The sequence below is a fragment of the Danio rerio genome, chromosome 4, assembly GCF_052040795.2.
Source record: "Danio rerio strain M-AB ecotype USA chromosome 4, GRCz13ab, whole genome shotgun sequence".
Taxonomy (NCBI): Eukaryota; Metazoa; Chordata; class Actinopteri; order Cypriniformes; family Danionidae; genus Danio; species Danio rerio.
In genome coordinates this window covers 56,148,735-56,172,467 of record NC_141024.2, presented here as the reverse complement: position 1 = coordinate 56,172,467, position 23,733 = coordinate 56,148,735, and the positions used below count along the sequence as shown (strand labels likewise).

General features: G+C 49.5%; 2 protein-coding genes, 1 long non-coding RNA gene and 5 other non-coding genes across 9 annotated transcripts in view; 5 read left to right on the top strand and 3 right to left on the bottom strand.

The window, feature by feature from the left end:
• Positions 1-23,733, bottom strand: part of LOC796311 (zinc finger MYM-type protein 1) — an 854,498-nt gene that overhangs the window by 774,599 nt on the left and 56,166 nt on the right. The window lies entirely within an intron of this gene.
• LOC141381679 (uncharacterized) overlaps positions 1-23,733 on the bottom strand; it is a 136,159-nt gene that overhangs the window by 59,361 nt on the left and 53,065 nt on the right. The window lies entirely within an intron of this gene.
• On the top strand, positions 2,129-2,200 carry trnap-cgg (transfer RNA proline (anticodon CGG)). The gene has a single exon. It is a non-coding gene; the product is annotated as a tRNA-Pro (tRNA).
• trnap-ugg (transfer RNA proline (anticodon UGG)) lies at positions 2,606-2,677 on the top strand. Its single transcript has one exon. It is a non-coding gene; the product is annotated as a tRNA-Pro (tRNA).
• On the top strand, positions 4,090-4,161 carry trnap-agg (transfer RNA proline (anticodon AGG)). Its single transcript has one exon. It is a non-coding gene; the product is annotated as a tRNA-Pro (tRNA).
• Positions 5,042-5,113, top strand: trnap-ugg (transfer RNA proline (anticodon UGG)). Its single transcript has one exon. It is a non-coding gene; the product is annotated as a tRNA-Pro (tRNA).
• On the bottom strand, positions 7,236-9,992 carry LOC110439743 (uncharacterized). Of its 2 annotated transcripts, XM_087248690.2 has the most exons (6): positions 9,710-9,992; positions 9,153-9,623; positions 8,588-8,757; positions 8,239-8,493; positions 7,907-8,158; positions 7,236-7,827 (listed from the first exon to the last, which is right to left on the bottom strand). In XM_087248690.2, exons 1-6 carry the CDS (start codon positions 9,915-9,917, stop codon positions 7,729-7,731), a joined length of 1,455 nt encoding a protein of 484 aa, XP_087104816.1. In that variant the 5' UTR covers positions 9,918-9,992; the 3' UTR covers positions 7,236-7,728. The 2 variants fall into 2 exon arrangements, with proteins under 2 accessions (XP_087104816.1, XP_087104815.1); XM_087248689.2 differs by having other exon boundaries at positions 7,907-8,493.
• Positions 20,820-20,893, top strand: trnat-agu (transfer RNA threonine (anticodon AGU)). Its single transcript has one exon. It is a non-coding gene; the product is annotated as a tRNA-Thr (tRNA).

Sequence of the window (23,733 nt, the reverse complement as noted above, 5' to 3'; positions counted from 1 at the left end):
GAGGCCTTTTTTCTGAGAATGCCAGTTCGTCAGCTGATAGTGTTGCCATATAAAGCTACTGTTTTGCAGTGGCTTGTTGGTATAGGGGTATGATTCTCGCTTCGGGTGTGAGGGGTCCCGGGTTCAAATCCTGGACAAGCCCTTACAGGTGTTATGTGTTTTACAGGGCACTATGTCTTTCATTAAAATGTCTTTCGAAGAATTCCAGTTTGTCAGCAGATAGTGTCGCCACATAAAACATTCCTTTGCATAGTGGCTTGCTGCTCTAGGAGTTTGATTCTCGTTCATGCCATGAGAAATCCTAGGTTCAAATTTCAGTTGAACCCTTACAGTTGTCTTTTGTTTTGTAAGGGCGTTGTGGCTTACACAGAGGCCTTTTTCTGAGAATGCCGGTTTGTCAGCAGATAGTGTTGCCATGTAAAGTGGCTGTTTTGCAGTTGCTCGTTGGTCTACGGGCATAATTCTCGCATAAGGTGCGAGAGCTCCCGTTTTCAAATCCTGGACGAACCATTGCAGAAGTCCCGGGTCCAAATGAAGCAAAAGCCCTGCTTCAATGTTTGTTAGATAAGGATTTCTGACCATCTGTTGCTTCTGATGTCTTGTGAAATATTCAAACTTTTGTGGCTCGTTGCTCTAGGGGTATGAATCTCGCTTAGGGTGTGAGAGGTCTCGGGTTTAAATCCCAGACGAGTTCTTGCAGTTATTCTGTTGTTTTACAGGGCATTATGGCTTTCGTAAAAAACGTTTTGCGAAGAATTCCAGTTTGTCAGCAGATAGGGTCGCCACATAAAATATTTCTTGTATAGTGGCTTGCTGTTCTAGGAGTTTGATTCTCGTTCATGCCATGAGAAATCCTAGGTTCAAATTTCAGTTGAACCCTTACAGTTGTCTTTTGTTTTGTAAGGGCGTTGTGGCTTACACAGAGGCCTTTTTTCTGAGAATGCCGGTTTGTCAGCAGATAGTGTTGCCATGTAAAGTGGCTGTTTTGCAGTTGCTCGTTGGTCTACGGGCTTGATTCTCGCATAAGGTGCGAGAGGTCCCGTTTTCAAATCCTGGACGAACCATTGCAGAAGTCCTGGGTCCAAATGAAGCAAAAGCCCTGCTTCAATGTTTGTTAGATAAGGATTTCTGACCATCTGTTGCTTCCGATGTCGTGTGAAATTTTCAAGCTTTTGTGGCTCGTTGGTCTAGGGGTATGATTCTTGCTTAGGGTGCGAGAGCTCCCGGGTTCAAATCCCGGACGAGCCCTTGCAGTTATTTTGTTGTTTTACAGGGCATTATGGCTTTCATAAAAAAACATTTTTCGAAGAATTCCAGTTTGTCAGCAGATAGTGTCGCCACATAAAACATTCCTTTGCATAGTGGCTTGCTGGTCTAGGAGTATGATTTTCGTTCATGCAACGAAAAATCCCAGATTCAAATTTTGGTTGAGCCCTTACAGTTGTCTGCTGTTTTGTAAGGTCGTTGTGGCTTACACAGAGGCCTTTTTTCTGAGAATGCCAGTTCGTCAGCAGATAGTGTTGCCATATAAAATTGCTGTTTTGCTGTGGCTCGGTCGTCTAGGGGTATGATTCTCACTTAGGGTGCCCTTGATTCGTTAGGGAAAGATTTCTGACTATCTGACGCCTTGTGAAATTCTCTCAATTTAGTGGTTCATTGGTCTATCTGTATGATTCTCGCTTCGATTGCGAGAGGACACGGGTTCAATTCTCGGATGAGCCCTTGCAGGTGTACTGTGTTTTACAGGGCATTATATCTTTCGTAAAAACGTCTTTCAAAGAATTCCAATTTGTCAGCAGATAGTGTCGCCACATAAAATATTTCTTGCATAGTGGCTTGCTGGTCTAGGAGTATGATTCTCGTTCATGCCATGAGAAATCCTAGGTTCAAATTTCAGTTGAACCCTTACAGTTGTCTTTTGTTTTGTAAGGGCGTTGTGGCTTACACAGAGGCCTTTTTCTGAGAATGCCGGTTTGTCAGCAGATAGTGTTGCCATGTAAAGTTACTGTTTTGCAGTGGCTAGTTGGTCTAGGGGTATGATTCTGGCTTAGGGTGCCCTTGATTCGTCAGAGAAAGTTTTCTGACTATCTGATGCTTCTGACATCATGTGAAATGAATTCAACTTAGTGGCTCGTTGGTCAAGGGGTATGATTCTCGCTTCGGATGTGAGAGGTCCCGGGTTCAAATCCCGGACGAGCCCTTGCAGGTGTCATGTGTTTTACAGGGCACTATGACTTTCATTAAAATGTCTTTCGAAGAATTCCAGTTTGTCAGCAGATAGTGTCGCCACATAAAACATTCCTTTGCATAGTGTCTTGCTGGTCTAGGAGTATGATTTTCGTTCATGCAATGAGAAATCCCAGATTCAAATTTCGGTTGAGCCCTTACATTTGTCTGCTGTTTTGTAAGGTCTACGGGCTTACACAGAGGCCTTTTTTCTGAGAATGCCAGTTCATCAGCAGATAGTTTTGCCATGTAAAGTGGCTGTTACAGTAGCTAGTTGGTTTAGGGGTATGATTCTCGCTTAGGGTGCCATTGATTCGTTAGAGAAAGTTTTCTGACTATCTGATGGTTCTGACGCCATGTGAAGTTTTATCACAGTAGTGGCTCGTTGGTCTAGGGGTATGATTCTCGCTTTGGGTGTGAGAGGTCCCGGGTTCAAATCCCGGACGAGCCCTTGCAGGTGTCATGTGTTTTACAGGGCACTATGACTTTCATTAAAATGTCTTTCGAAGAATTCCAGTTTGTCAGCAGATAGTGTCGCCACATAAAACATTCCTTTGCATAGTGGCTTGCTGCTCTAGGAGTATGATTTTCGTTCATGCAATGAGAAATCCCAGATTCAAATTTCGGTTGAGCCCTTACATTTGTCTGCTGTTTTGTAAGGTCTACGGGCTTACACAGAGGCCTTTTTTCTGAGAATGCCAGTTCATCAGCAGATAGTTTTGCCATGTAAAGTGGCTGTTACAGTAGCTAGTTGGTTTAGGGGTATGATTCTCGCTTAGGGTGCCATTGATTCGTTAGAGAAAGTTTTCTGACTATCTGATGGTTCTGACGCCATGTGAAGTTTTGTCAAAGTAGTGGCTCGTTGGCCTAGGGGTATGATTCTCGCTTTGGTTGAGAGAGCTCCCGGGTTCATATCCCGGACGAGCCCTTGCAGGTATCATGTGTTTTACAGGGCACTATGACTTTCGAAGAATTCCAGTTTGTCAGCAGATAGTGTCGCCACATAAAACATTCCTTTGCATAGTGGCTTGCTGGTCTAGGCGTATGATTTTCGTTCATGCAATGAAAAATCCCAGATTCAGATTTCGGTTGAGCCCTTACACTTGTCTGCTGTTTTGTAAGGTTGTTGTGGCTTACACAGAGGCCTTTTTTCTGAGAATGCCAGTTTGTCAGCAGATAGTGTTGCCATATAAAGTTGCTGTTTTGGAGTGGCTCGGTGGTCTAGGGGTATGATTCTCACTTAGGGTGCCCTTGATTCGTAAGAGAAAGATTTCTGACCATCTGACTTCTTGTGAAATTCTCTCAATTTAGTGGCTCATTGGTCTATGGGTATGATTCTCGCTTCGGTTGCGAGAGTACCCGGGTTCAGTTCCTGGATTAGCCCTTGCAGGTGTACTGTGTTTTACAGGGCATTATGTCTTTCGGAAAAACGTCTTTCAAGATTTCCAATTTGTCAGCAGATAGTGTCGCCACAAAAAATATTTCTTGCATAGTGGCTTGCTGTTCTAGGAGTTTGATTCTCGTTCATGCCATGAGAAATCCTAGGTTCAAATTTCAGTTGAACCCTTACAGTTGTCTTTTGTTTTGTAAGGGCGTTGTGGCTTACACAGAGGCCTTTTTTCTGAGAATGCCGGTTTGTCAGCAGATAGTGTTGCCATGTAAAGTGGCTGTTTTGCAGTTGCTCGTTGGTCTACGGGCATGATTCTCGCTTAAGATGCGAGAGGTCTCGTTTTCAAATCCTGGACGAACCATTGCAGAAGTCCCGGGTCCAAATGAAGCAAAAGCCCTGCTTCAATGTTTGTTAGATAAGGATTTCTGACCATCTGTTCCTTCTGATGTCTTGTGAAATATTCAAGCTTTTGTGGCTCGTTGGTCTAGGGGTATGATTCTCGCTTAGGGTGCGAGAGGTCCCGGGTTCAAATCCCGGACGAGCCCTTGCAGTTATTTTGTTGTTTTACAGGGCATTATGGCTTTCATAAAAAACATTTTTCGAAGAATTCCAGTTTGTCAGCAGATAGTGTCGCCACATAAAACATTTCTTTGCATAGTGGCTTGCTGGTCTAGGAGTATGATTTTCGTTCATGCAATGAAAAATCCCAGATTCAAATTTCGGTTGAGCCCTTACAGTTGTCTGCTGTTTTGTAAGGTCATTGTGGCTTACACAGAGGCCTTTTTTCTGAGAATGCCAGTTCGTCAGCAGATAGTGTTGCCATATAAAGTTGCTGTTTTGCAGTGGCTCGGTGGTCTAGGGGTACGATTCTCACTTAGGGTGCCCTTGATTCGTTAGGGGAAAAATTTCTGACTATCTGACGCCTTGTGAAATTCTCTCAAATTAGTGGTTCATTGGTCTATCTGTATGATTCTCGCTTCGATTGCGAGAGGACCCGGGTTCAATTCTCGGATGAGCTCTTGCAGGTGTACTGTGTTTTACAGGGCATTATATCTTTCGTAAATACGTCTTTCAAAGAATTCCAATTTGTCAGCAGATAGTGTCGCCACATAAAATATTTATTGCATAGTGGCTTGCTGGTCTAGGAGTATGATTCTCGTTCATGCCATGAGAAATCCTAGGTTCAAATTTCAGTTGAACCCTTACAGTTGTCTTTTGTTTTGTAAGGGCGTTGTGGCTTACACAGAGGCCTTTTTCTGAGAATGCCGGTTTGTCAGCAGATAGTGTTGCCATGTAAAGTTACTGTTTTGCAGTGGCTAGTTGGTCTAGGGGTATGATTCTGGCTTAGGGTGCCCTTGATTCGTCAGAAAAAGTTTTCTGACTATCTGATGCTTTTGACGCCATGTGAAATTTTATCACAGTAGTGGCTCGTTGGTCTAGGGGTATGATTCTCGCTTTGGGTGCGAGAGGTCCCGGGTTCAAATCCTGGACGAGCCCTTGCAGGTGTCATGAGTTTTACAGGGCACTATGACTTTCATTAAAATGTCTTTCGAAGAATTCCAGTTTGTCAGCAGATAGTGTCGCCACATAAAACATTCCTTTGCATAGTGGCTTGCTGGTCTAGGAGTATGATTTTCGTTCATGCAATGAGAAATCCCAGATTCAAATTTCGGTTGAGCCCTTACATTTGTCTGCTTTTTTGTAAGGTCTACGGGCTTACACAGAGGCCTTTTTTCTGAGAATGCCAGTTCATCAGCAGATAGTTTTGCCATGTAAAGTGGCTGTTACAGTAGCTGGTTGGTTTAGGGGTATGATTCTCGCTTAGGGTGCCATTGATTCGTTAGAGAAAGTTTTCTGACTATCTGATGGTTCTGACGCCATGTGAAGTTTTATTAATGTAGTGGCTCGTTGGCCTAGGGGTATGATTCTCGCTTTGGTTGAAAGAGGTCCCGGGTTCATATCCCGGACGAGCCCTTGCAGGTATCATGTGTTTTACAGGGCACTATGACTTTCATTAAAATGTCTTTCGAAGAATTCCAGTTTGTCAGCAGATAGTGTCGCCACATAAAACATTCCTTTGCATAGTGGCTTGCTGGTCTAGGCGTATGATTTTCGTTCATGCAATGAGAAATCCCAGATTCAGATTTCGGTTGAGCCCTTACACTTGTCTGCTGTTTTGTAAGGTTGTTGTGGCTTACACAGAGGCCTTTTTTCTGAGAATGCCAGTTCGTCAGCAGATAGTGTTGCCATATAAAGTTACTGTTTTGCAGTGGCTCGGTGGTCTAGGGGTATGATTCTCACTTAGGGTGCCCTTGATTCGTTAGGGAAAGATTTCTGACTATCTGACGCCTTGTGAAATTCTCTCAATTTAGTGGTTCATTGGTCTATCTGTATGATTCTCGCTTCGATTGCGAGAGGACCCGGGTTCAATTCTCGGATGAGCCCTTGCAGGTGTAATGTGTTTTACAGGGCATTATATCTTTCGTAAAAACGTCTTTCAAAGAATTCCAATTTGTCAGCAGATAGTGTCGCCACATAAAATATTTCTTGCATAGTGGCTTGCTGGTCTAGGAGTATGATTCTCGTTCATGCCATGAGAAATCCTAGGTTCAAATTTCAGTTGAACCCTTACAGTGTTCTTTTGTTTTGTAAGGGCGTTGTGGCTTACACAGAGGCCCTTTTTCTGAGAATGCCAGTTCGTCAGCTGATAGTGTTGCCATATAAAGTTACTGTTCTGCAGTGGCTCGTTGGTCTAGGGGTATGATTCTCGCTTAGGGTGCCCTTGATTCGTTTGACAAAGATTTCTGACAATCCGATGCTTCTGACGCCATGTGAAATTCTCTCAATTTAATGGCTCGTTGGTCTAGGGGTATTATTCTTCCTTCGGGTGTGAGAGGTCCTGGGTTCAAATCCCGAACGAGCCCTTGCAGCTGTCATGTGTTTTACAGGGCACTATGACTTTCATTAAAATGTCTTTCGAAGAATTCCATTTTGTCAGCTGATAGTGTTGCCATATATAGTTACTGTTTTGCAGTGGCACGTTGGTCTAGGGGTATTATTCTTGCTTCGGGTGCGAGAGGTCCTGTGGTCAAACCTTGGATGAGCCGTTGCAGGTGTCCAATGTTTTACAGGGCATTATATCTTTCGTAAAAATGTCTTTCGAAGAATTCCAGTTTGTCAGCAGATAGTATTGCCATGTAAAGTGGCAGTTTTACAGTAGCTCATTGGTCTAGGGGCTTGACTTGGCATAAGGTGCGAGAGGTCCCATTTTCAAATCCTGGACGAGCCATTGTAGAAGTCCTGGGTCCAAATGAAGCAAAAGCCCTGCTTCAATGTTTGTTAGATAAGAATTTCTGACCATTTGTTCCTTCTGATGTCTTGTGAAATAGTCAAGCTTATGTAGCTCGTTGTTCTAGGGGTATGATTCTCGCTTAGAGTGTGAAAAGTCCTGGTTTCAAATCCCAAACGAGTCCCTACAGTTTCTCTATTGTTTCGCAGGGCATTATGGCTTTCATAAAAAACGTTTTTCGAAGAATTCCAGTTTGTCAGCAGATAGTGTCGGCACATAAAACATTCCTCCATAAAGTTAACCTCCACTCCACAGCTCCCCTGTCCTGACCTATTCATGCATCTCTAAGGACCGAGCTGTCCCGGGAGAAGCTTGCTAATATACAGAATTGGACTCAAGGCCTTCTGGGCGTTCAAAGCATTTGCAGACCTGGACAGATTTGTCCAGCCCATCACCCCCTTGTGCTGGAAAAGGGATTCATTCTCCCTATGAGCTATCAACCAAGGCTGAACCTGGACGGGGGCGTCCCGCGAGTCACTTTTAACACTCAAGGCAGGGATAGTTTGTCCCAATTGGAACGTAGCCAAGGCAGAACCTGGACGAGGGCATCCCACGTGACACTTTTAACACACAAGTTAGGGCTAATCTGTCCCAATCGGAACGTAGCCAAGGCAGGACCTGGACGCAGCAGGCATACAGCGTTGAACTAAGAAGACGGCTCATTTTTGTCCCCACTGAATTTACTTTTACCACACAGATAATAAATAAAAGGAATAATGAAGACACTGAACACCATTTGACCGTTAAGTTGTACAATATTTATTCAGGACGATTCAGAGTCTTCTGTTTGTTCGAGCGGGCGAGCGCCCTGGCTTTTCCCTTTGGCAGGGCGCCATGGCAGCGTCCTCCTGCTGGTTCCCTCCTGGAAAAGAGACACATAAAGGGAAGTTAGCCAATGCCACACGTTCTGCTGTCCACGCCAAAGAGAATGTGATTTTTACCAGGGGAGAGACGGAAGTCTCTGTCCTCTTGCGCCCTTTCCGCGGGGGGCTTTCAGTGCCCGCTGCCTCCCCATCCTCCTCCTCCTCCTCCTCCTCCTCCTCCTCCACCAGGGCCCTTTCAAAGAGTCTGCGGCGCTCGCGTGCTTGGAGAGGTCCGAGGTGAAGTGCGTAGAACTTATCTGAGGTTGAAGTGTCATGGCACATGAATTGCGCCACCTTGCGGCGATCCTCTGAAGAGTGTGCATTCTTTGCCTGCGTCGGAGAGAGACAGAAGCTTGATTAGGATAGAAGCCGCCGCTGGTAGTTACAGGGGCGTCACAATGCCTACTCACATGAGTCGCGATCGCAGTGCGTACGTCAGTAAAGGTGGGTTTGCCTGGAAGGCCCATACTGAGCCAAGCAGACTGAAAGTACTTGTTCAGGGTCCGACAAGGACTGGCTCTGGAAGTGAAAAAGAAATAGGTAGCCTGGCTCCCTCCGGGGAGACCAGCCCGCAGCGCCAAAAACCTGCGGAACCAGCTGTATTCCTCCCTGTTTAGGGACAGCTGAGCCGCCCCAAAGGCTCTGTTTGTTTTGTGAGTGGTAATCTGCCATCAGAGAACAAGCAGTGAGTGAGTGAGTGAGTGAGTGAGTGAGAGAGCATGCTACTGGTGACCCCCACCTTACTTGCGCCATACTCACGTTAATGACATAAGCAGACTCGTCGGGGCTTCTGGAGGCCTCTTCAACCTCCTGGATTGTGAGATTCTGGAAGACTCCACAGCGGTGCCCAGAGATGGAGGTTAGGTAGCCAGTCAGAAAGCCATAGAAGCGCCACTGTTGCCTAGTGCTTGGGTTGGATTCGAGGCTATCTGGTGAAGGACATTAGACAGATTAGACCACCGACGGTTCTATTTCCTTTCTGGGTCACCAACAGCTCTTGGCTGCTGGTGACTTGTTCTCCGGGGCGCCAGCAGCTCAAACAACAGCTGCTGGTGGCCCGGAGAGGAATTGTGCGTTTCTTCTTCAGGGGCACCAGCAGTTCATGGACTGCTGGTGCCCCTGAAGAAGAAACGCACAATTTCTCTCCGGGCCACCAGCAGCTGTTGGTTCATCCAGCCACGTCGGTCTGCCCCCCTTCCCCCCCGAATGAGTCCCATTCGCGGGGGAGAGGGGCAGACAGACGTGGCTGGATGAACCAAGGGCTGTTGGTGCCCCGGAAGAACAAACAGGGGGAATCGCTGGAACGGCGGAAGGGCTTGCTTACCTAGCAGGGCGGGAATTTTCCTCCCAGCGGTCCGGTGACAGCGCAACAGACTGGCCTTGGGGATCAGTCGGCTTTCCTTCGCCTGCTTGGTCCTTACCTCGTGCACGACGACACGCCGGCGTATGCCGCGGATGAGGGCTCTGACCTCCCTTCGAATCAGAACCAGAGCCGTGCTGGAGAGCTGACAGGCGGCCGGCGGCGTCTCCGAGAGGTAGTCTAGGAACTGAGCCACGTTCTTCAGGTAGTGCTGCCTGGTGGGCTCGGCCATGCGCGTCTGACCTAGCCGGGCGGCCCACGCTCGGATTCGGGCTGGTTGGTTGAGGAAAAGGAAGTCCCCTGGCTCCGCGGTGCCCCTGGCCATGTAACCAAGGAAGGCTTTGATTCTCCCCAGCTTCGAAGTGACGTTGTTCCGCAGGCGCGCGGTGGGCTCGCTGCCCAGTTGGTACCCTTCGAACTCCCCCAAGAGAAGGTCTGTGGAACGAGCACAACCAAGAGTCAACTTCCCCGAAGGCACACAGCCAGCAGAGCGACAGTGACGTGCCTGAAATATACTCAACTCAGCGCGGGGACGTGGTCCGGGAACGGGTAGGGTTCCAAAGCCTCCGGAGGCTCGGGGGGCGTCGGACCTCCGGCCGCGCCTCGCCCGGGAGCCGGTGGTGCAGGAGGCGACCTGGTTCTCCTCGCCCTCTTCCTCCTCCTTCTCCCCCCTTCTCCCTTCCTCAGCTCCCGGTAGAGGCGTGTGATCTGGAGCAGGGTGGACCGCATCTTGGTAACCTGTTTCCCCAGGTCCGTGAGCTGAGCCTGTATGCGCTCGGTGGCGCGCCTGCAGCCGCGGTCGGCGCACGGACGGCCGGCCTCTGGGTCCTCCGAGTCCCGCTCCCCCTCGGAGGACGATGCTAGCTGGGACACGACAGGGATTGCAGGCTGGGTGGACCGCAGCCACTGCAACTCCCGAGCTACTTTCCGGCGTTTCGCCCTCCCCATAGCCTCTTTCCTTCCCGAGGTCGAGAGCTCCGCGTGCTGCCTCAAGTGCCTGTCTAGGCGGGCTGGCGTCCGGCGACAGCCCGGGACCGGGCACGGTGTCTTCCGCGTGTCCACGCGGCCGGCGGCTAGCGCGAGCAGCAGCCGCTTCTCGTCCGAGTTGGCCACCTTGTGAACGGCCGTCAGGTGAGGCGCAAGCCGGCTGTAGACGTTGAAGCATAGGGCACATTCAGCCATGACCGTGCTAGAGCCAATGCAGAGGGGGAAAGGGGCCCGCACGCCACGTGCGGCGGTTAATAAGCGGCCGGAGGCGGCGTCCACTTCCGCGTCATGACGTTGGTGCACCCGTATTTCTTAAAGGGGAAGGACACCCCCCCGCACCAGGAGGTGTAAGCCGATGCCCTACGGAGATCCATTCGGTTCAAGCTTTCTTTTGTTACGACTTCTCAAGTAGGGGGGAGAGGGGTGTCCACCTCACTCCCTTCCCCCCTTTTCAAAGGAACCAGAGGGGGTGTCCCGTTAAACAATGCACCCCACCGCCCCTTCATCGTTGCCCCGGTCAGCGGTTCGACACCTCTCTCTCTTGTCACGACTCGAGTTGGGGAAGGGGTGTCCCACCTCACTCCCTATCCCCCCTTCATTTTGCTGTTCTGGCCAGCGGGAGCCTTTCTCGTTCACTTTTTCCACCCCAAAATGGGGATTGTTTGAGCCCCATCGAACATGCGCCGTTTTTTGGGGGGGAGGGGGCAACTCCACACGCGCCAGCCGCGGGAGCTTTTGCGACCTGCTACAACCAACATGGGATACGCACCAACCATCGAAAGGGGGGTCCAGACAGCCCGTAACCCCGGCATCACTGACCCTGGCACGTTTCACCTCGCCGGAGTCCACTAGCTTTCCCCTCCCAACCAACCACCCTCACTCCCCCGGGAGCAGGGTAGGCGGGGTGGGGGTCAGCCGGGAGCCAGCAAGGATAAACCCAGGGGGTGGGCGGCGTTGCGGGCGGACGGACGGGATGCAGACGCACACACTCGGGCGGGGGTAGAATCGAAGCCCACACCAGCTCGTTCCCTACGCTGCCCCTGGGGCCTCGATTCACCACGCCGGGTGACTCGACCGAACCCACCGAACATCCCCCAGCCCTCGCAGGGCGAGGGGCGTGGGGCGGGGGCACGGGCCGAGTATCGGCGCGGGGGAAACGGAGTCCAGGGGGGCGGGCTGGCGGGCGGGCTGAGCAGCAGACAAGCTCTGGGTCATTTAGCCAGACGGGCCATCTGGGTCCTTTACCCACAGATCGGGGCGGGAAGGGGGGGCGCTGTGTGCGGAGGGACACCCCCACGCCTCCCTGATACAGCGCCCAGGACGGGGAGGATCTGCCACACCCATAGAGGCCGACCCCATTGGTGCTTTGGGGGGCCTGGGTGGGGGCCTAGCCCCTGGGGCGCCACACTAGCTCCTATCGATCAGTCACCGTGGGGTCTGGCGACTGGACTGTCAGAGACTAAGTCCATATTTCTTCGCCTTCCCCGAAACCCTGATGGCAGGTCAGAGATTGTGGGTGTCGGGCAAAAACCTCCAGGTGCGGGACGTCCCCACAAGTAGGCCGGGAAGGGTGGTCTCCCGTCGGGCATGGTTTGGTGGGCTCGGGCCTGGGTCTAACCAACGCCCCGGTGAGCGCCAGGCATAACGTATTCCTGTTGGACCTTTGGCGCTAGATGCGTAAAGATGTGCCGCTGGTGAACCATTGATGGAGCCGCTGGTGAACCATTGATGGGGCCTCTGAGATCCAGCGGTGGGGGGGGCCCGTGCCTTGCGCGCTCTGCCCGAGGTACACGCACCCTTCTTGGGGAGCGAGCCCGGCCCCTCTCCCTGGCCTGGGGCCTCTGAGATCCAGCGGTGGGGGGGGCCTGTGCCTTGCGCGCTCTGCCCGAGGTACACGCACCCTTCTTGGGGAGCGAGCCCGGCCCCTCTCCCTGGCCTGGGGCCTCTGAGATCCAGCGGTGGGGGGGGCTGTGCCTTGCGCGCTCTGCCCGAGGTACACGCACCCTTCTTGGGGAGCGAGCCCGGCCCCTCTCCCTGGCCTGGGGCCTCTGAGATCCAGCGGTGGGGGGGGCCTGTGCCTTGCGCGCTCTGCCCGAGGTACACGCACCCTTCTTGGGGAGCGAGCCCGGCCCCTCTCCCTGGCCTGGGGCCTCTGAGATCCAGCGGTGGGGGGGGCTGTGCCTTGCGCGCTCTGCCCGAGGTACACGCACCCTTCTTGGGGAGCGAGCCCGGCCCCTCTCCCTGGCCTGGGGCCTCTGAGATCCAGCGGTGGGGGGGGCCCGTGCCTTGCGCGCTCTGCCCGAGGTACACGCACCCTTCTTGGGGAGCGAGCCCGGCCCCTCTCCCTGGCCTGGGGCCTCTGAGATCCAGCGGTGGGGGGGGCCTGTGCCTTGCGCGCTCTGCCCGAGGTACACGCACCCTTCTTGGGGAGCGAGCCCGGCCCCTCTCCCTGGCCTGGGGCCTCTGAGATCCAGCGGTGGGGGGGGGCCCGTGCCTTGCGCGCTCTGCCCGAGGTACACGCACCCTTCTTGGGGAGCGAGCCCGGCCCCTCTCCCTGGCCTGGGGCCTCTGAGATCCAGCGGTGGGGGGGGGCCTGTGCCTTGCGCGCTCTGCCCGAGGTACACGCACCCTTCTTGGGGAGCGAGCCCAGCCCCTCTCCCTGGCCTGGGGCCTCTGAGATCCAGCGGTGGGGGGGCCTGTGCCTTGCGCGCTCTGCCCGAGGTACACGCACCCTTCTTGGGGAGCGAGCCCGGCCCCTCTCCCTGGCCTGGGGCCTCTGAGATCCAGCGGTGGGGGGGGCCCGTGCCTTGCGCGCTCTGCCCGAGGTACACGCACCCTTCTTGGGGAGCGAGCCCGGCCCCTCTCCCTGGCCTGGGGCCTCTGAGATCCAGCGGTGGGGGGGGCCTGTGCCTTGCGCGCTCTGCCCGAGGTACACGCACCCTTCTTGGGGAGCGAGCCCGGCCCCTCTCCCTGGCCTGGGGCCTCTGAGATCCAGCGGTGGGGGGGGGCCCGTGCCTTGCGCGCTCTGCCCGAGGTACACGCACCCTTCTTGGGGAGCGAGCCCGGCCCCTCTCCCTGGCCTGGGGCCTCTGAGATCCAGCGGTGGGGGGGGGCCTGTGCCTTGCGCGCTCTGCCCGAGGTACACGCACCCTTCTTGGGGAGCGAGCCCAGCCCCTCTCCCTGGCCTGGGGCCTCTGAGATCCAGCGGTGGGGGGGCCTGTGCCTTGCGCGCTCTGCCCGAGGTACACGCACCCTTCTTGGGGAGCGAGCCCGGCCCCTCTCCCTGGCCTGGGGCCTCTGAGATCCAGCGGTGGGGGGGGCCTGTGCCTTGCGCGCTCTGCCCGAGGTACACGCACCCTTCTTGGGGAGCGAGCCCGGCCCCTCTCCCTGGCCTGGGGCCTCTGAGATCCAGCGGTGGGGGGGGCCTGTGCCTTGCGCGCTCTGCCCGAGGTACACGCACCCTTCTTGGGGAGCGAGCCCGGCCCCTCTCCCTGGCCTGGGGCCTCTGAGATCCAGCGGTGGGGGGGGCCCGTGCCTTGCGCGCTCTGCCCGAGGTACACGCACCCTTCTTTGGGAGCGAGCCCGGCCCCTCTCCCTGGCCTGGGGCCTCTGAGATCCAGCGGTGGGGGGGGCCCGTGCCTTGCGCGCTCTGCCCGAGGTACACGCACCCTTCTTGGGGAGCGAGCCCGGCCCCTCTCCCTGGCCTGGGGCCTCTGAGATCCAGCGGTGGGGGGGGCCTGTGCCTTGCGCGCTCTGCCCGAGGTACACGCACCCTTCTTGGGGAGCGAGCCCGGCCCCTCTCCCTGGCCTGGGGCCTCTGAGATCCAGCGGTGGGGGGGGGCCCGTGCCCTGCACGCTCTGCCCGAGGTACACGCACTCTCCGGCGGCAAGCGCTGGTTCCAAAGGACCCCCTAGATTTGCACCTAATCACCAGCCGTGCCCGGGCACCCCACTATTAAGCCCGGGGACACTAACTCCTCCAAACCGCATGGATCAGACAGACGTGCTGCTGGTGACCCAACTGGCCAAGACGTACCGCTGGTGACCCAATCGGTCTTTGGGTTTGTGAATGGGTCACCACCGGCCCTGGGCTCGTGTATGAGGCACCAGCCGCACGTCGTTCTAGCCTCCGTCTGCGATGGGGTCTTATGTTTGCTGCGGGGTGACGGACGCTGGGAGACGGGTTAGCAGCTCAGAAATGGACCCTTGACTCCCGTGGACCCCCTAACTCCCATGGTGTTCAGACCACTGGCCTTGCCCGGGTTTGAACGCTTGTTTTGGGTTAGCTTTGCTGGCCAAGAGGCCTGGATCCTTGGAAGGACCAGGGCAGCAGTGCGCACTTGGTTTGCCCGGATTTGAACGCTTGTTTTGGGTTAGCTTTGCTGGCCAAGAGGCCTGGATCCTTGGAAGGACCAGGGCAGCAGCGCGCACTTGGTTTGCCCGGGTTTGAACGCTTGTTTTGGGTTAGCTTTGCTGGCCAAGAGGCCTGGATCCTTGGAAGGACCAGGGCAGCAGCGCGCACTTGGTTTGCCCGGATTTGAACGCTTGTTTTGGGTTAGCTTTGCTGGCCATTGAGGCCTGGGTCCTTGGTAGGACCAGGGCAGCAGCGCCCACTTGGTTTGCCCGGGTTTGAACGCTTGTTTTGGGGTAGCTTTGCTGGCCATTGAGGCCTGGGTCCTTGGTAGGACCAGGGCAGCAGTGCGCACTTGGTTTGCCCGGATTTGAACGCTTGTTTTGGGGTAGCTTTGCTGGCCATTGAGGCCTGGGTCCTTGGTAGGACCAGGGCAGCAGCGCCCACTTGGTTTGCCCGGGTTTGAACGCTTGTTTTGGGGTAGCTTTGCTGGCCATTGAGGCCTGGGTCCTTGGTAGGACCAGGGCAGCAGTGCGCACTTGGTTTGCCCGGATTTGAACGCTTGTTTTGGGGTAGCTTTGCTGGCCATTGAGGCCTGGGTCCTTGGAAGGACCAGGGCAGCAGTGCGCACTTGGTTTGCCCGGATTTGAACGCTTGTTTTGGGGTAGTTTTGCTGGCCATTGAGGCCTGGGTCCTTGGTAGGACCAGGGCAGCAGCGCCCACTTGGTTTGCCCGGGTTTGAACGCTTGTTTTGGGGTAGCTTTGCTGGCCATTGAGGCCTGGGTCCTTGGAAGGACCAGGGCAGCAGTGCGCACTTGGTTTGCCCGGATTTGAACGCTTGTTTTGGGGTAGTTTTGCTGGCCATTGAGGCCTGGGTCCTTGGTAGGACCAGGGCAGCAGCGCCCACTTGGTTTGCCCGGGTTTGAACGCTTGTTTTGGGGTAGCTTTGCTGGCCATTGAGGCCTGGGTCCTTGGAAGGACCAGGGCAGCAGTGCGCACTTGGTTTGCCCGGATTTGAACGCTTGTTTTGGGGTAGCTTTGCTGGCCATTGAGGCCTGGGTCCTTGGAAGGACCAGGGCAGCAGCGCGCACTTGGTTTGCCCGGATTTGAACGCTTGTTTTGGGGTAGCTTTGCTGGCCATTGAGGCCTGGGTCCTTGGTAGGACCAGGGCAGCAGCGCCCACTTGGTTTGCCCGGGTTTGAACGCTTGTTTTGGGGTAGCTTTGCTGGCCATTGAGGCCTGGGTCCTTGGTAGGACCAGGGCAGCAGCGCGCACTTGGTTTGCCCGGGTTTGAACGCTTGTTTTGGGGCAACGGGGCCCTCGTTAGACCCCTGGTTCGTTCAACCGCGAAATCGAAAATTGCACTAAGTCCTTCATTTGAGTCTGTTATCGAAATCTCGACGGCAGGTCAGCGAAACCCAGGGACGCGCTACCCCCCCTCCAGGCGCGGGTCATGCCGGAGAGAGTGGTCTCTGTCCGGGCATGGCTTGGTGGGCTCTCCCCCTGGTCCAACCAACGCCCCCGTTGAGCTCATCCATAGCGTTTGCCAGCGGTCGTTCCAAAGACCCCCCCCGCTAGAGACCCACCATCCCCCAAATGAGTGTTAGTTGTTTCAAACAGCAAAAAAATAAAATCAATGCATTTCGTTTTCAAAATGATTTTTTTTTACTTTCTTTGCATAGTGGCTTGGTTGTCAAGGAGTATGATTCTCGTTCATGCAGTGAGAAATCCCAGATTCAAATTTCGGTTGAGCCCTTACAGTTGTCTGCTGTTTTGTAAGGGCTTTGTGGCTTACACAAAGGCCTTTTTTCTGAGAATGCCGGTTTGTCAGTAGATAGTTTTGCCATATAAAGTGGCTGTTACAGTAGCTAGTTGGTTTGGGGGTATGATTCTCATTTTAAGGTGCGAGAGGTCCGGCTGCAAATCCTGGACAAACCCTTGCAGAAGTCCTAGGTCCAAATGAAGCAAAAGCCCTGCTTTAATGTTTGTTAGATAAGGATTTCTGGTCCATCTGTTGCTTCTAATGTCTTGTGAAATAATCATGCTTTTGTGGCTCGTTGGTCTAGGCGTATGATTTTTGCTTAGGGTGCCCTTGATTAGATAGAGAAAGATTTCTGACTATCTGATGCTTCTGACGCCATGTGAAATCCTCTTAATTTAGTGGCTCGTTGGTCTATGGGTATGATTCTCGCTTCGGTTGCGAGAAGACCCGAGTTCAATTACTGGATTAGCCCTTGCAGGTGCCTTGAGTTTTACAGGACATTATGTCTTTCATAAAAATGTCTTTCGAAGAATTCCAGTTTGTCAGCAGATAGTGTCACCACATAAAACATTCCTTTGCATAGTGGCTTGCTGGTCTAGGAGTATGATTTTCGTTCATGCAATGAAAAATCCCAGATTCAGATTTCGGTTGAGCCCTTACATTTGTCTGCTGTTTTGTAAGGTTGTTGTGGCTTACACAGAGGCCTTTTTTCTGAGAATGCCAGTTTGTCAGCAGATAGTGTTGCCATATAAAGTTGCTGTTTTGCAGTGGCTCGTTGGTCTAGGGGTATGATTCTCACTTAGGATGCCCTTGATTCGTTAGAGAAAGATTTCTGACTATCTGACACCTTGTGAAATTCTCCCAATTTAGTGGCTTGTTGGTCTATGGGTATGATTCTCGCTTCGGTTGCGAATGGTCTCAGGTTCAATTCCTGGACGAGCACTTGCAGGTGTCCTGTGTTTTACAGGGCATTATGTCTTTCGTAGAACCGTCTTTCAAAGAATTCCAATTTGTCAGCAGATAGTGTCGCTACATAAATATTTCTTGCATAGTGGCTTGCTGGTCTAGGAGTATGATTCTCGTTCATGCCATGAGAAATCCTAGGTTCAAATTTCAGTTGAACCCTTACAGTTGTCTTTTGTTTTGTAAGGTCGTTGTGGCTTACACAGAGGCCTTTTTTCTGAGAATGCCGGTTGGTCAGCAGATAGTGTTGCCATCTAAAGTTGCTGTTTTGCAGTGGCTCGTTGGTATAGGGGCATGATTCTTGCTTCGGGTGCGAGAGGTCCTGTGTTCATATTCCAGACGAGCCGTTGCAGTTGTCTAGTGTTTTACAGGGCATTATGTCTTTCGTAAAAATGTCTTTTGAAGAATTCCAGTTTGTCAGCAGATAGTATTGCCATGTAAAGTGGCTGTTTTGCAGTAGCTTGTTGGTCTACGCGCTTGATTCTCACATAAGGTGCGAGAGCTCCCGTTTTCAAATCCTGGACGAACCATTGTAGAAGTCCTGGGTCCAAATGAAGCAAAAGCCCTGCTTCAATGTTTGTTATATAAGGATTTCTGACCATATGTTGCTTCTGAAGTCTTGTGAAATATTCAAGCTTTTGTGGTTTGTTGGTCTAGGGGTATGAATCTCGCTTAGGGTGCCCTTGATTCCCTTTAGAGAAAGATTTCTGACTATTTGATGCTTCTGACGCCATGTGAAATCCTATCACTTTAGTGGCTCATTGGTCTAGGGGTGTGATTCTCGCTTCGGGTGTGAGAGGTCCCACGTTCAAATACCGGATGAGACCTTGCAGGTGTCCTGCGTTTTACAGCACATTATGTCTTTCATAAAAATGTCTTTCGAAGAATTTTAGTTTGCCAGCATATAGTGTCGCCACAAAACATTACTTTGCATAGTGGCTTGCTTGTCTAGGAGTATGATTCTCGTTCATTCCGTGAGAAATAACAGGTTAAAATTTCGGTTGAGCCATTCAGCATATAGTGTTGCCCTGTAAAGTTGCTGTCTGAGAGAACTATGCTTTTAAGTCAGGGGTCACCAAACTTGTTCCTGGAGGTCTTAAAATGACAACCAAAGAGGTTGTTTACAGTTTTTTCCAGTTGTTTACACACATTTTCTGAAAGCATGTCTCATATTGTCAGAACTCTACACACAAATCACAAGACACACACACATTGGGCAAAACTCTTCAATTCTTCTGCAAAATGAAATTATAAGTTCAAAACAATGTGATTTCTTCTCAAAAAGGTATTTTGTTTTCAAATGACACACACAAGCCATCACATTAATAGATATTCATAAGATCAGTTGAACACTAATGTGCTTAATGTAAAACACTATGACCACTTCTTCTCTATTCATCATAATGACTTTCTGTAAGCATTCTTCTGTTCAGTGTTACACTTACTACAGACAGTACATAGACCTACAGAAGTGCATTGTAAAATTTTTCGAAAATTGTTTTAATACAAAACAAACAAATACCAAATATATTTTACTGTATTTTCCTCACAAAAACAGCGTACACAGTGTTCATCCCAACCAACACAAAGTTGCAGAAAATGTGGTCTACATATACCATCAACAGAAGTATTTACTAAATACAGTTACAGTAAAAAAATAAATAAATAAAAAAACAGCTATACTGCATTCTCTTTTCTGTTTTGGTGTGGCCAAGCAGTGGGGCAAATGTCACCTTGCATGGCAAATCCAGCCACGAAAAGCATCAACTGCTATAGCTTGGAGAAGGGGTATACATGTGTTTGGATTTCGGTCATACACTTTTCATCTCCAGGCAGGAAAAAAATCCTCAATAGGTTTGAGGAATGGAGAATATGGAGGGGGAGATAAACAACTTAAAAACATGGGTGTGCAGTCAACTAGTTGTGAATCAGATGAGCTCTTAAATGTAACTCATTTTGTCGCACTATCCATTATGCCTCAAAGCTATACAGTTTTATAATTAATTTCGTTAATCTCCATAAAAAAAGCACACGCACCACCTGAACTAAGGCGCTGATGGGATTTGAGCCCAGGATCTCCTGTTTACAAGGCATTTTGACCAGCTAAGATACAGCGCCACAAAAATTAATTGTAAGAGACATTTGCCCGATAACAAAAATCGAAGAAGAAATAAATACACAACAAAAACCAGCATGTCAGGATGCAGAAAATGCTGACAAGACGGACGTGGTCTTTTAGAGTCTGGATGATCATGTCTCAAACCTGACCGGTAACCTGGCCTCTGTTCAAGATCAAAGCAAAAAATGCATTATTTTATTTTTATTTAATCTACCCTTAATCATGTGTTAATTGTTTTTTGGAATATCCAGTTTCATTACATCCAAACCATCTGTCAGCTCGGAAAATGGAAATCATTTAATCTAAGATAATGGATAGCGCATTGGACTTCTTGGCTGTGAACTGAGTCATTTAAAGGTTTTGAGTTCAAGTCCCACCAGCGTTGCAAGCTTTGCCCTTTTTCTTCACTGACTTAGGAGTGGTGCGTTTCCAACATTATTGACATCTGTCCATCCTGTTCTGCTTTTTAATTTCATTGCGCAGTGCAGGCTCAGATACTAGGGGTACTCTACAATGAAGCCGATGACTTAATTGAGCTGTTTTAAATAAGGGAGATTAGAAAACGGTGTAGGGCCTAGTAAGCTTAAGGAATGACTCAAAGGCAACCTGTGGTTTTGGGCAAAAGTGTCTACCACCTATTGTTGAGATCACGCCTTTTGGAATCGTCGTACAAGAGCCTCTTTATGCATGTGCAAAGTAACTAAGTAGAAAGCATAGTAAATTTTGCTTTTCCCCCACTGTCTTAGATGAAACTGCGTTTGGAAGTATCGTATCCAGAGGTTTTTTCTTTTAGTGTTAAGACTAAGTTGGCCAGAGCACCTGTCTTGGGAACAGCAGGTCCTAGGTTCAAATCCAAATTGCACCTTTCCCTCAGATTTCCATTTTCCAAGCTGAATCTGGGTTTGGATGTAATGAAACTGGAGATTCCAAAAAACACCTGACACATGATTAAGGGTAGATTAAATAAAAATAAATTAATGCATTTTTTGCTTTGATCTTGAAAAGAGGCCAGGTTACTGGTCAGGTTTGAGACATAATCATCCGGACTCTAAAAGACCACGTCCATCTTGTCGGCATTTTCTGCATCCTGACATGCTGGTTTTTGTTGTGTATTGGTTTGTTCTTCTTCGTTTTTTGTTATCGGGCAAATGTCTCTTACAGTCATTCATTGTGGTGCTGTGGCTTAGCTGGTCGAAGTGCCTCTCTTGTAAACAGGAGATCCTGGGCTTGAATGATCCTGGGCTAAATTGATCCAGGGCTAAATTGATCCAGGTGGTGAATGCGCTAGTTTTATAGAGCTTACCGGAATGCATAATAAAATTGTATAGCTTTGAGGCCTAATGAATAGTGCGACAAATAGACTTAAACAACCTCTTTGATTGCCATTTTAGACTTGCTGTCTTTTTTTAGTCTCTGTGTGCAAAACCGTCTTGCCTTCTTTTCAGCTTTGGTGCTGTGGCTTAGTTGGTCAAAGCGCCTGTCTCGTAAACAGGAGATCCTGGGTTCAAGTCCCAGCAGTGCCTAATGTATATGTGCCAGCGTTGCTTTTTCTTAAGAGTTACGAGTGTTTACGCAGCGGGATGTTTAGCAGTCGGTTTCTAAACAAAACTCAAATCCTTAAGAACGCTACACGTTTAAGAGGACTTTAGACGATGGCTTTATATAGCATAATGTGGTAATGCCTAACCAATTGGACTTTAATATTTCAAGTCCAGACATTCACACATGCAGCGCTACCATTGTTAGTTTTTTTTTTCTTTTTTCGATTAAACAATTAGCCCTTGTCAACATCGTTTGACCCTGTGGCTTAGTTGGTCAAAGCGCCTGTCTAGTAAACAGGAGATCCTGAGTTTAAATCCCAGCAGTACTTTGTCTGGAGTTGGCTGTTCTTTCATGGACCAGAGAGTCCCAAAAAGTGCTTTTTGGTGCAGTCTCTGTGGTGCAATGGATGGTGCATTGGACCTCTAGGCTGTGAGCTGAGCCATTCAAAGGTTGTAGGTTCGAGTCCCACAAGAGTGTCAAGGTTTGACCCTTTTCTTCACTGACTTAAGGTGTGGTGCGTTTCTAACATTTTAGGCATCTGTCCATCCCGTTTTGCTTCTTTCTTTCATTGCGCAGTGCAGGCTCAGATACTAGGGGTACTCTACAATGAAGCCGATGACTTAATTGAGCTGTTTTAAATAAGGAAGATTATAAAACGGTGCAAGGCCGAGTGGACTTAAGGAATGACTCGAAGGCAACCTGTGGTTTAGGGCAAAAGTGACCGCCACCTATTGTTAAGATCACACCTTTTGGATTTGTCATACAAGAGCCTCTTTATGCATGTGCAAAGTAACTGAGTTGAAAGCATAGTAAATTTTGCTTCCCCCCACTGTCTTAGATGAAACTGCGTTTGGAAGTATCGTATCCACAGTTTTTTTCTTTTAGTGTTAAGACTAACGGCTGTTTCAAACCGCAAGCGCCAGCAGCGCGTATTTTTTCGGCGTCCATGTTAACAGATTAGAGCTTTCATACTGCACGCAACAGCAGCGCGTCAGAGCGAGGCGTGAGCGTCGCTGAAGCAGCAGTGCAGCGATAGTTTCGGCGCCGGGTCTATTTTTGACGAGCTGCTCGCGCTCAATTTAAGTGACAGTGCATTGATAATGACCAAAACACAACGAATGACAGTAAAAAGTAGCAATTGTACCCAATAAATGCCTTAATAATGTCAACTGATTTTTATATAGTCAATTGTAACCCAGTTTACTAGTGGGTAGTACACAGCAATAGAGCAAATAGAAATACCCTTCTAAATATGAAAAAAAAACATTGGCAGAATACTCGATTAAATAATATATATTAAAATTATTTATTTATATAAACAATTCATAATAGAGTATTATACAGCATTCAAGGGAATAGTGCTTTAGAATAACATCATCGTGCCTTACACTATAGCAGCAAATCAGATTTACAAACAATAGCCCCTTGCACAAAGTGATACCGGTAAATATCCGGAAAATTTCCGGAACGACTTTACCGGTATATTCAAAAAAGCGCTGTTCACACAGGCAAGGACGTTACGGAATTTTTCCGGAAAAGACCGTTCACACATCCATTCCAAAATACCGGTAAATTCTGACATCTTTCACCACAAATGAGCCTCAAACGGCTGCGCTTGTATTTGTAAACATTTGACTACATTACAAACTCTGTGGATGATCAGTATTGTTAACAACTTCAATGAAAACATATGGAGGATCACTTTCGCATGTCGAGATGTTCATAATATGTGCGTGTGCTGGCTCTCACAGGCTGTTTCACAGGCACACGCAAAGCTTGAAGGTAAACAAACAACGACTTATCATAAGCAACTTATCTATTATTATTTACACAGTTGGCATTAAGATGAACATATAAACATTATCTGACTAACTTCTAACCGCTAAATGCGTCTGGGAAAATATTCAAAGGCTTTTATTCTCATAAACCGCGCGGACGTAAACGCGTCTGACTGTTCTGATTGGCTAAAGCAGACGTCTCACGTCAACACGTTCTAGACGTGCAGACGCTCTTTCCGGCAATCTTCTGTCTGCATTCACACAGCACAGCATTCTGGCAAATTACCGGTAATGTTACAACGTCTCTTTCCGGAAAATAGCCAGAACGAATTTACCGGTATTTTAAAAAAGGACCTGTTTACACATACAACCTTTCCGGAAAATTGTCGGTAATTTTCCGGAAAGGTCTGTAAGTGTGAAAGGGGCTAATAACAAATCTCTCTTGTCTGTTAGCTTGTGTTTACCGTTGATATGGTGATTCAGTGTTCGCAAGGGAATGCAGAGATGTAAGTTTTTAAATTAATAACAGTAGAAAACTATTAGATTTATATCTTTTAATGTTTTAAATGCGTATTAACTGTAAAAATTGACCATTAATAAGATGCTGAAATGATTTCTATCATATATTTTTAATGAAGGATTGAGAGAAAAAAACAAGATTTGTATCTGTGAGTGAAATCTGCACACGAGTGCCACCTGGAGTTTTCCTGGCTTTTCACTTTGATTTTGAATGATTTTCTTGGTGAGTTAGTGGTTTTTTTTTTTTTTTTTTATTGTTTTAGTTATAACATGATTTAAACTAGTGTCAAAAATGTGTTTCATCAATTAACCATTTGTTTGGTCTAGTAAAAACACAGTATTATACACAGTAATATACAAGTGATTGTGTAAAGTTTAAGTGAGAGAGTTTAAGTAAAATGCTGTCATTTGTAAAAAGAAAATGCCAAATAGGAGAAAGAAATAGGAAAAACACAGAAATTCAGCAGAGAGAAGCATATACATGGTCATTTATTATTGCTGTTTATTTACAAATGTGTTAAGCT